Source organism: Numenius arquata, chromosome 3, assembly GCF_964106895.1.
Source record: "Numenius arquata chromosome 3, bNumArq3.hap1.1, whole genome shotgun sequence".
In the NCBI taxonomy this organism is placed as follows: Eukaryota; Metazoa; Chordata; class Aves; order Charadriiformes; family Scolopacidae; genus Numenius; species Numenius arquata.
The window spans coordinates 75136720-75148984 of NC_133578.1; the positions used below are offsets into that span (position 1 = coordinate 75136720).

The window sequence follows — 12265 nt, forward strand, 5'->3', positions numbered from 1 at the left end:
TAATTTAAGACATTGCCGTTAAATTAAAAGGCATGATTGACTGGCATCTGAGACACATCGCAGCTGTCAGCTGCAAAGATAAACTCCGGATCAGGATGCAAATCTTCCCAAAGATCAAGGGTGTTTGGACGAGGCGTCTAAGTGGAGCTCTCTGAGTTAATTTGTAGTAGGAAAAACCTATTCTTTTGGCATCTCTGCTTAAGATTCAGAACAAGAAATACCAAATATGAGCTTGTCAGTTGATTTGACCATCTTGAAATTTTCCCCATTTCTCCATTTAGAATTAGAATGCATTGGGTCAGCCTAGTGTGAAAAGTAATTTGTTTTAGTACGTGATCATGATAAGAACCAACTGAGGAGGATCAAAAAGCCCTTTAGAAACTGGATTTAAGGCCTCCCTTTAATGACAGTCTCCACAGAACCCAAAACAGTCCCATGAGAAGCAGCCTCGTGTAATAGCCACCTTTGCAAAAATCATTCTAGAGGCTAGGACCATTCTCAAAAAATAAATAAAAAACATAAAAGCCAAACCTTGCTATGGGATTGAGGTGGTAGCTGCTGGTTGTGATGGGAACCTCTGGAGCTGGAGGTGTGAGCCACAGCTACTCCAGTTAAAGGGAATAAAGAGCAAAGCGAGACAGGTCTGCAGTTCTGCAAGGCTGTAGCCAAGCCAAGTGAGAATGGGTTGGGTATGTGACCTTCCCAGGAGTCAGTGCCTTTGAAAAGCAAAATCCTTCATAAAACAGTTGCAGCAGACTCATTATTTCTGGATTAAGGACAGATGGCAACTCAACCGGCATCGATCAGCAGGGTGCAGCAGTTTGTTGAGAGCTGGTGAAATGGGACTCCAGGAGCAAATGGCACTGTCTTCATAGGGTCCCATTAACTTCAGTGGGATTCTGCATTGTATTTCGATGGGTTACTCGCTTCCCGGCATCAGCAAGGTTTCCTCCAAGCCCATGCATGAAATGTAAAAAGGGGCAGAGCAGGGAATTGTGTGGCAGACAGGTGAGAATAAACATTTGCTGAAAGATGGGAAGTCCATGAGGGTTGTTGGAGCTCAAAAAGTCACTCCCGATGAACCGAGTGATGGAGCATGCGTGCAGTGACAAAATCTCACTAGTGTCTCTTCTGGACAGCATCTGAACAGATGGTTCTGAAGACACTGGTTCAGGTTGCCCAGAGAAGTTGTGGGTGCCCCATCCCTGGAAGTGTTCAAGGCCAGGCTGGATGGGGCTTTGAGCAACCTGGTCTAGTGGGAGGTGTCCCTGCCCATGGCAGAGGGGTTGGAACTAGATGATCTTTAAGGTCCCTTCCAACCTGAACCAATCTATGAATCTATGATTCTATGATCTGCACTGAGCTAAAAGCATCTGTGTGTTGCCACAGCTCAGCTGCTCCACAGCCATGGCAGCTCATTTGCTCATTGTTGCCCAGCCACCCCTTTCCACCAGCCAGATGCTTTCAAGTGGTGGGCAGAAGAGCCAAGTGTTTTACTCATGGCACACCATTTTTTTCCCCCTCAAAGGTGGGATGGGTATAACTTCATATAATAGGCCCTTAACCGCTTGTTTACAGCACCACTAAAAAAGACAAATCACTTGAAACAGTGAATGACTAGACCCAGGAAAAGAGGGGAGATTTCAAAAGGTTTATCTGACAGCCAATAAACAGGATAAATAACATGCAGTATTTCATTTGTCAAGACCATGGGACAACCTGATGATAAAAAAGGACTACTCCATAAAGTGGGGAATACCTTTGTCTTGGCTATAAATGCCTGTGTTGATTTAATAAGTGTTCTAGTACTTCTCTAGCTTCCCTTTAGTACTCACAAATGGGATGGAAACTGAGGAATAAGGAGAGGAAGGGAGTTATCTGTGCTCAACCTCATAAAGGGATCTCATTCCTGTTAGAGGTTTGAGATCATAATAGCTTTTATCTTGAGTGGTTCTCCCGTTGCTGAGGATATACAGAGTAAGAAGAAGTCAAAGACTGGAACCTGTGGTATCCCCAATTCTTCCCTGTAGTGAGACTCTGCAGAAATATATATATTTCTATATATTTTTAGGGGTTTAATGTCGTCATAATAGGTTACATCCTGAAACGCAGACCTGTTTGAATACCCTGTCATCAAACTGGGAACATCACGATAATGGCAATCAGTTTGGGTAATCAGTTTGAATTTTGCTTACAAACACAACATAAAATGACCTTTCAAAACAGTGGAGCAGTTATGCATTTTGACTCAAAAAACATCCCAAGGAAATATATCACAAGCCTAGCCAAGGCTTGTGTGGAGCTGCTTTCTCCCTTCTCCAGCACCACTCCTAATCTCCAAGGGAGCGAGAGTAAAGGACATCCTTAAAAGGGCAAGGAAAGAGTTGATTAGCTCCCAAATGTGTCTGGTGACGGATATCCTATCGATCAGGTCAAACAAGGCATCAGGATAGCTGCTATTATGCCAATGGCCTCTCTTGTAACTGAAACACAACCTGTCTCCCATCAGGAGAGGGGAAAGACAAGCCTATTTCCCTGTGCTGTTTAGAAAAGGAACCAGCAGAGAAAGTGACTTTCAAGGGACAGACAGTCTTCTTCAAGGTTAAATATGTATTGTGTGCAAATAACAGCTCCATCCTCCATACTGCTGCCAGGATCCGGGCACCTTGCTGGCAGGTTCACTAGCCTGCATTTTCATCCTGCTCTATTTTCCCACATTATTCTCATTATTAAGTATCTGAGCAGCTTCCACTGCATTCAGCAGTGTGTGTTGCTGATCATGTGTTTATTTTCACTCTGTCCTGGGAGCAACAGTTAGAGCACAGCCAGGCTGATATTAGAATATGAACTCACGGCTTTGTGCTGTGGAGGTGGATGAGTCCATCCCTGTGCAAAGGGGTACCTGGTAATGCCCATATATTCTGACCTGGTACCTAACTGGGCCGTTGAGGACCTTCAACAGATGTGTAGGGAGCAGCAGAACCCACATCTCAGAGGACAGTCGTGATCTCAATTGTCAATAAATAGCAATACAGGAAGGCTGGGTCAGTTGAAATAGATCATTTGCAGCTCTGAAATCTCTGACTCTTGGTGAGAAAAAGAAAAGGAGGGTTGTTTCATTTTTATTTTACAAAGCAGCATTTGTCTTTCTCCCGATGTTTCCGCTCTTTATAAAACTGTATCTTTAGCTCATTATCTTTATCTGCGCCTGAGCATGGCACATAGCTGAATTTCTTGGACCTGAAGCATCTCCAAGGGTAGCTTTGGGTAATGAGAGAATGCACAGCAAGAAAAGCAGCCATCTGAAAGTGGTCAGCTCTGGGATGAAGGGCCACCCCTGCTCCTTCCCATGAGGTGGGCAAACGATGGAGCCAAAGTGGTCACCAGCTGTTAGAAGCAGGGGCCTATTACAGAGCAGATTTTAGCAGGCCAGTGAGGAGTGAAGTGACCACTGAGAGATGTGACAGCTTATCCATCACTTGAAGGGCCTGGATGATCCCTTGCTGTCTTTTTACAACGCAAACCCAAGCCTTGCTGGGCTCCTTGCAGACGCCCTTCTGCAAAGCTTTGGCCAGTGTGTGGGCAAGCCAGTTTGAGAAGGTCTTAACGTTCCATGGTACCACCAATATTTATGGACATCCCACCAGGGCCTGTTGTTCTTGGCAGCAAGCTGAAAAGATGCAGCATGGAGAAGGCTGCAGGGGCTCCACATTTCCCTTCTGCAAGTGGCAGGATCAGCCCTGCAGCCAGAGGATTGCTGGTTCCATCAGCTTTCAGGGTTGTAGCTGGTAGTACAAGAGGGAAAGCTCATAGATTTCTCCCTGTGGGTGCTGCAAGGGTGCTGGAGGGGATTATCATTCACCCACCAAAGCTGTCTTTGAGTGATGCCTCTCTGTGGCTGGTGGTATCTGCAGTGGGGTATAAAGGAGTGTCCTTTTGGGGATGAGTGGGTGCTAGGACCCCTACCCTTCCCAGCTCCCTTGTGCTATCTGCTCATGAGCTTGTGTGTTCATATGGGGGGAAGAAAGAGGAGAGACAACCTCACCAATGTTGGATGTATATCTTGAAGGGTTTTTTGCAAATGCCTTCTGGGGTTAGGAACCAACAGGCTGCAAAATGGGCACAGGGTCTTCTCAGAGTAGAGGACCTATTTGCCCCAGGAAGCAAAGGAAGAGCTGGACTAGTTTGAAATGGGGCAGGGTTTCCAGGAAGGCGAAGTCCCTGTTTAGAGGTAAGGAACAGGTGAAAAGTCAATGAAAAGAATGTTTCTGCCTTCCCCTCCTGTCTCTTGACTTTCTGGACTACCCTGTGGTGTCTAGTCCTACCACATTCAAAGACATCCCAGTCTGGGGGCTTGGCGGTGGGTACATTGCAGGGTCTGCTGGGCCAGCAGTTGCCGTGGCTTCCTGGGTGCTGGGCTCTCACTGAAGCTGACGGGGCTTTTCTGGATTTTGCCCAGGTGGTTGGAACCCGTGGTCGGCTTGGGGCGACTGCACCAAGGACTGCGGGGGAGGCCTGCAGACCCGCATGCGCACCTGCAAGCCCCTTCCCAATGAAGGTCTTGTCTGCGAGGGAGTCCTGGAGGAAGGACGGCTGTGCAATAGGAAGGCGTGCAATAGTAAGTGGAGGCATGTTCCCTTGCACGCGCGCGTGAGCGGGTCGCTTTTCTCAGGAGGAGCCTGGCCTCATTGCCGTAAATGACGGAGGATGCTCTAGAGGCACGGTGAAACTGCCGAGGGTCTGTGTGGGAGCGGCAAGCCCAGGGGAGCATGCGACTTTTCGGCTGTGCATGGCCCTGCCCTTCCCTGCCTGTCTCGTGGTCACGCATGCACACGCACACGTGCTGACACATGTCTTCCCACACACCCACCTGCACATCTAGCCCTTTGCCCCAAAGAATAGGGGTTCATCTATAGGAATCTATAAGCAGGCTTGTATCAGGTATTCATATGCTAGTGGTAAATCTGTCACTGATAGCAAAATGTACACCCCTAAAGGCATTTCTTTGATAGTTAGAAGCTCTCTCCCAAATAATTCATGCATGCAGCTAAGAGAGATGCTAATCTTTTGGTTTAGTTCACCTTCCCAGACAAGAGCAGTGTCGCTGTTCCTTTCTCTTACAAAATGAAGCCTTCAGCGCTAAGATGTGCAAAAATATCTGGCCGACAGAGAAAACACAGGGCTTGAGCAAGGCAAAGTTTTTCATAAATGCTCCGCTCTCCTCCTGTAACGCAGGCTCTGTCCAGGTCCTCTTCTCCAGAGGGCAGGGGACAAATTGTCAACACCAGTGAGCAGGGAGATATCAGTGGGTGGAGCTGGTGACCTGCAGCGCTTTCATCCCCAGGGCTTCTTTTGCATTAGCTGAGCAGGGAAGGGGATGAAGAGGAAAAAACAACAGCAGAAGCAGCTCAGCCCAGCTAATGCAAGCAAATGGCTGATTGTAATTATTCCCTTCTTTTTATTTCAAATTCATAGTGGAGGATGTTTGAATAACTCCTCCGACTAGTCAAATAACTAGGGAAAGTTCAGCTGTCTTCAAAGGCAGGGAAGTATCTCCTGATAAAGGGGAAATTCAAATAAAGGGACATAAATATATTCCTCTAATAAGAGCTAAAATGATTTCATGCATTTTTTACCACTTCCATAAATTTAAATCATGTTGCAATTAGGCTTTTTAGGCTCTTTTCTTCCCTTTTTTTTTTTAATGAAACCTTCTAGTATATTGAATTTCATCTCCTTGACTCACAGTTGCTAATTTCCCTCTGAGCTTCGCCCACACTAGGGAAATTTAATCTATGTCCCCCACACTTATTGGTGACTTTGGAGTTGTATCATAGCTGTGGCTTGGGGCAGTGAGGGTAAGAGTGTCTCTACCTGTGGGCTGGGACCTGGAAGCTGGAGGTGAAAGCCGTGGGACTTGAGTGCTCCTGAATGGAGCTAGAGGAAGGGCCATGACAGTCTTGGTGGATAATTCTGTGAAGGAAAAGAAGGTGGAGATGGGTAGAGTGTGGGTGGGTAGACGGGGCTCTATGGGTGTCGCCATTCTTTGAACATGGGGGCACATGAGACCACAGGCAAAGAAACTCCTTAGAGTGCCCCTCCTGTGCTGGACAAACAAGGGAGGGGACCCAGCTCCCCAAACTCTCTTTGTAGGACATCTGTCCCCATTCCTAACCATCTTCAGAGCCCCCCATGGGACCTGTTCAACGATTTCACATCCCTCTTAACTGGGAATCTCCAGACTGGACACAGTTTTCCAGGTCCAGCCTCACCAGCACTAAGCAAGGGGCATAACACCTTCCCTTGTTCTGCCCCAGGGCTCAAAACTTTGCTCTTCTTCATGATAGATCTCCTGAGGTGGCTGTGGCAAAGAGAGATGAAGTGGAATGATGGGCAACCGTGGAGCCTGGAAGTCTGGGCTGGGTTTCCAGCTCCACTTACTGTGCAGGGCACAGCAGTGAAGGATAAGTTGCTACTTATTCACTATTTATTCACTCATCTTTTCCAGAACACAAAGCTGATCCTGAGTGCAGAAAAGCCTGATTGTGCCCAGGGTGGGGCTATGATTCAATAAATGATTTCACTTGTCTTCCTGTCCTCTTTCCATTACATCCCCATTCAACTCCTGCTTCTAATTGCAGTGTGGTTAGTTCAGCTGTGCTTATTTGGGAAGAAAGGATCTTGAGCAAAGTGGTAGGTCCTAGTTTGGAAAGAGAGTACATCCACAGAGTGGGGCAGCACAAATTGATCTATCCTATTGAAATGAATAAGTTAATTCTGATTAATTTTCCCAAGGGCCTCTTTGCAGACAAACTGCTGAGCCTGGTTATGATGCCTTCAGGGAAGATATGAACAATTTATCTTTCAAGACTTGCTCATGCACATGTTGAAGTCTGTGTCCTACCTCAAGACAAACCTCTATCTCTTCATATCTACCAAAGGCTCTGAACTTTCTCCTCAGTGAATCTGTCCCTCGTTGCCTTTGCAGCCATGTAAAGGTTCATGCAAGAGAGAGGTGCACTTTTGACCCAGGAAGGGCTTTTAATTTTTTTTGCACATATCATTTCCTTCTGTTTACCATGATCGCACCAAAAGCTGAGGGGATTTAAAGGTAGAATATAAATCCTTCTGTTTTAAATGTGTCACTGTTATTCTCATACTGACTTTGTTCATAGATTTGTTAGGGATGAGTAGCATGTTCATTCTTCCACTTGAACTGTTATTTTCCTAAGTGTTCATTATACGTTGCAGTTAAATAGATTCTAATTTGTGGTTTGTTTTTTTTTTAATTAAAATTAAAGAAAAAAAAATAAGAAAAGAAGAACTGGACAGAAGAACATCTTTGTCTTGAATTGTGCAGCATTTCAGCAGCTTGTAATAATACCTGACTAGCTCTCCAGGTATTGTAGAGTGGCTGAGACCTTCATTTTCTAGTAGAAAACAAACAGGAAAAAATGCACTTTTCTTTGACCAAAGGGCCTTCTATAAACCTGATGAAAGAGCAAAACATAACAGGGATGAGCGCTCTGATGTTTTCTTCTTTGCTGTGGGGGTAAACTGAAATGTGTCCAAGGAAACTAATACCACCACTGAAAAATAAAATCAGTTGCTGGCCTAGCAAGTTAGGTTAGAATAACAAAGAAATTATCACCACCTTCAAAACAAGGGTAAGCTCTTCTCTTTTCTTTAATTTCTCCATCCTTGCTTCTGCCAAAGTGGCTCATAAGCTGATGGGTGATTAGCAAGAGTGTTTTAGTTGTTTATTTGGATTTCCAGCAGCAGGGAGGGTTCTGAGACTGATACTGCATCTGGGAAAGGTTCTCCTTTTGGTTGCTACCACTCAGCTCCCTGGAGCTGCTGAGATAAACTTTTGTGGAGAATCTGTGAGGGCTTCATTTGTTGTTTTATTTTGCCGGTCCATGACAAATTCATTAGAGTTATCTAAACTTTCTTGTCACAGAGCTCCTCCCCCAGGTGGACCTTCTCCAGGTCCTGCCATCCTTCCTCTTCCAGAGCTGCCCCAGGTGGACTTTCAACAGGTTTCGGCAGTGGGAATGGTGGCTCTCAGCCTTTCCAGGAGATGTGACTTCTGGAAGCTTGGTCACTGAAATATAGGTATAGCCATGTGGTTCCCAGAGATAAGTCTTAACATGTTGTCTGGAGGCCATAGTGTTGTTTGAAATCACTGCACAGGGAAGGCTGAACGACTCCAGAGGTGCCACTTGTATGTGGGCTTTATGTTTTTCTACTTGCTTGGACCATCATCTCTGCTGTTTCCTGTAATGGAATCTCTTGCTTGATGATCTTCATCTGGCTAAATTTCCCCAGGGATACCTACCCAAGCCCAACAGCAAGTGAGCCAGGTAAGTTATCTCCATGGGCATAAACCCAAAGCTGTAAAACACTGAAGAAAACCTGTAATGAAAGCTCATCTCAAACTGGAAAGGAAACTTTGTCTGGTAACAGCAGCTTGGCTTAGGCAGAGCCTTTTTTCATGGCAGCTGTTCAGCTCAAGAGACATAATCTGAAGGACAACATTCAGTGTTTGTTGTAACTCTGATTTTTCCTTGCTAGAGGCAAAGGACCCGGTGATATCCTCTTCTCCGGCACAGACAGGGGAGATTTCCTCCATCTGTTGGATTTGGCTTCTGTTTCACAGAGGGAGGAAAAAAAGCCAACCTGAGTGTGGTGGCAAGTGCTTGCAGAGAAGCTTTCCAGGTCCACCCCCTTTGGATGGAAGGGGACACCCGTTGTGCTCTGGTAGCTCCTCTTGACTGTGGGGTGCTAAAAGCTGTGGTTGCTTACAAGCTGGCATGCCAAGAGTCCCGGTGGGGAGGCTGGATGGGCAATGTGGCAGGACAACATCCAAAGCAGAGGAGGGATGTCACAGGCCTGACCCTGGCACTGGAATTCAGCAGTGACGGAGAAATGCAAGAACAATCAGAGATGTAGGCGGCCTGCATTTATTCCTGGGGAATGAAAATCGGCAGAGGAGCCAGCTGAAATCCTGCCATCCCATCTGGCAGAGGCAACGCAAAACCGTCTCTGACATTTATGAATATGCAGATTGGGCAGATACGTCTCCCCTTGGCTGGGAAAGGGGTGGCTGCATCCTGCCCTCAGGCATAGAAGTGTGACACCAGTGCAGTCCCATCGATCCATGCTGGATTTCCAGCATCAAGAAGGTTCAGGATCTAGCCATTCAGCTCTGTAACTGTTAGCAGTGTGAAGAAATGCATGTTCCACATGACGTTCAAAAGACTGAGCCTCAGTCTCATTCTCTGCCGCCCCTGATTTTCATTAAAGATAGCCTTTTTGCTGTAACCACCGAGCTGAAATATCCTACGCATGTGTGAGAGCATCTTCATTCCCCACAGGCCAGGCTAGAATTCATTGCAAGCTGAAAGAGCACCTTGTCCCATAGGTACCTGCTGCTGCCTCCAGAGACTTCACCCGATCCCCCCTTTTAATGGTGGTTCGGACCTTTCGTATCCGAGAGTCACGCGTCTCACCCGGTGACATTTTCACAAATCTCAGATGTTCAAACCAAAATTCTTTGGGCCATTCCCTTAAGCGGTGAAATCGCTATATATCCAAGTGACCTCCAAAATGACCGTCTTCTACATCTGCTGAGATCTTGGTTGTTAGGTGTGGCTAGTGATTCTGCCCTCCTCACTTTTACTCCTTTAGTAGTTGCTAGATGCCCCTAAAACTCCATAGCCAACACTTTCTCCTTCAGTTTTAGTGCTCTGAGATACATATTCCCCTTTCAACTGTTTTTCTTAATCATCCCTTTCCACTCTTTGCTCTGGTCCACCCTTTCATTCCCACCAACCCAGCTTGCCTGAATAATTTTCATGATCCTGCGATTTTCTTTGCCTCTCCTGTTTAGGGGACGAGTATAGAGGAAGGAGTATGCAGCTCCGGTGAGACACGCTTGGATGTTAAACCCTTGGCCTACACCACTGCAAAGTCTCTGCATTCAATTTTTTTTTTCCCCTGGTTGTGTTGCAGGGTGCTGTCTGACACATTACATGTTCTCATTAGAAGTGTTGGTCACCTCCTTCCTCTTCCCACTACTGCCAGCATTGCAAGATCATCCTCCCCATCCCCATTCGAGCTATATTATTGCATAATCTCACATGCTTGCCTTCAATCGGAACGGAAATATCTCTGTGTTTCAACCCCAAAGGGCATTATTTCTCTAGCTTTCCTGCTAGCTTCTGCGAGGTGCTGGGTATTTCAACGACATGCCATCCTCACAGCATTTATATAGCAGAGATGTAAATCAGGTCTAGGTCTTCCTTTGATCCCGGTATAATTCGTCTCTACTGACCCCGCTGTGGGAAGCAGGTGCTGAAATCCAACCAGTTCCCTACTACCTTTATTTTGTGGCCTCCACCCCATAAATTCCAGGTGCATAAAACCCACAGAAAAGAATCACTTGCACCAACTTTGCCCTGTACGTAAGGGACCTGGCTTCTCCCTGCTTTGTCCAGACTCACAGATGATTTTTGCATATATTCAAGGCAACTGTCCAGGTTAAATCTAAGCCATGCTGTGTGTTAAACGGAGACAGACCTGCTTCTCTGCAACACCTTTTCCAAAGGAGAGGCAGCCTGTCTGCCGCAATGGAGCGACCCCAGCATGAGTCTGGAGGCGGTCCTTGCTGGGGGAGTCTGGGGCAAGCTGGATGGGTCACACACTAGCCACTAGACCTGATTACCTTTAATTAGGATGAGCAACAGCAACGCAGGCTTGTCATATCTGTTAGGGAGCAAAGGAAATCTTCAAGACCAGGAGATAGCAATAGCACGGGGCCCAAATAACTGGTGAGAGGAGGTCCAGGATGCCAAGGCTGCATTTAAAACACTTATTTTGCTCTTTTGTCTTTCCTTCCTTCATTCTGTCCTGCTTCCTGTCTCTCTGTCCATCCATCCATGCTTACTGGCTGCTTCTAGGATATTCAATCTCAGGTTTTCCTCGTCACCTTCCTTGCTCTGGACAGCTGACAAAGCCTTCCAAGCTCCACATCTACCCCTTGTTGCCCAGCCCCTCTTTCTGTTCTTAGTCTAAAGAAATCTCTGGGAAGCCTTTGGGATTTACTGCAGATGGAGGGTTTTTTTGTGTTCTTGTAGCTTGTATGCTTTCATGAAGAGGACTTAAATCAGAGCAGATGAAAGTCCATGGGTGTAGCCACAATGGGTGGTGGGAATGGAGCAGGGTTTGTGATGTATCCCGAATATGGGACTAAATTAACCTGTCCCCTAAGCAAGATCAAGACACTGGATATTGGAAAAGTAGTTAGAGGTTGGCGTTTTTAAAAAATTGAATCTCAATCAGGAAAATCCCATGACTTTGTAGTTATTAAAAACTTAGGATTTGGGCCCTTTCTATTCCAAGAAAGAGCCAGACAAAAACAAGGTGTATGCCAATATCAGGATATTGGTAGTTCTGATGTCTGGCTATTGGTGCCTTTCCCGTGATGACAGCAGGTGAGTGACTGCCCCATCCTGTCCCCTCCAGGCAGCAGCCAGTGGGTACTGGGAAAGTTTGGAGGAGTTGGCGTGATGAGTTCCTAGGTTCCTTAAGTCCTGTTTTTGGGCAACAGTAATGGGTAATAATATAATTTCACAAACTAGATGGGCCTCTTTCATGAACCAAGCTGCTGAATATGAAGTCTGGCTCCTGGCAGGGACTCTCTGAATCATTCCGCCCTCCTCTGTTTTCCCTTTTTGGATGGCAATAAAGACTCATGCCACCACACTGAAGCATCATTAACCTTTATTAATTTTCTCAAGGTTCCGGGATCAAATTTGTCACCATTTCATCTCTTGGCAGTTTGTACTTCTTGAAAAGATGTCTGACTGTTTTACCACCTTGGGGGAAAAAGATCCTCTGTCTGGTCCTTGCTGTTTGGAAACAAATTGGTTGCCAGATCACAGATTACTCGGGCTCAGCTCTGCTCTCTGCCATTCTGCATGACTCCGGTGGAGTCAGCTGAGATCTCCTGATTCACAGCAGGCAGTACCGGTGGGCGGGATTTGATTGCTATTGCTTGGTTGTTTCTCTGTTTACTAGGAAGTGCACATGTCAGGGCTGCAACATGCCCAATAACATGTGGAATGGAAATTTTTGTTTCCCCTGTAGCAAATCCAGGGCTGATCCACATGGGATGCAAAGGCGAAGCTGGCAGAAGTGTGGGTTTGGAAAGAACAGGGGTGTTTGCTGTCCATCAGGAGTTAAATACCTTTACTTTACAGTG

General features: G+C 46.3%; 1 protein-coding gene across 1 annotated transcript in view; it reads left to right on the top strand.

Moving 5' to 3' along the window:
• The window catches only part of ADGRB1 (adhesion G protein-coupled receptor B1), a 203992-nt gene that overhangs the window by 37598 nt on the left and 154129 nt on the right, over positions 1–12265 (top strand). Inside the window, exon 2 of the mRNA XM_074146079.1 lies at positions 4460–4618. Within this exon, the coding sequence (XP_074002180.1) occupies positions 4460–4618 (159 nt within the window). The remainder of the gene's footprint in view (positions 1–4459; positions 4619–12265) is intronic.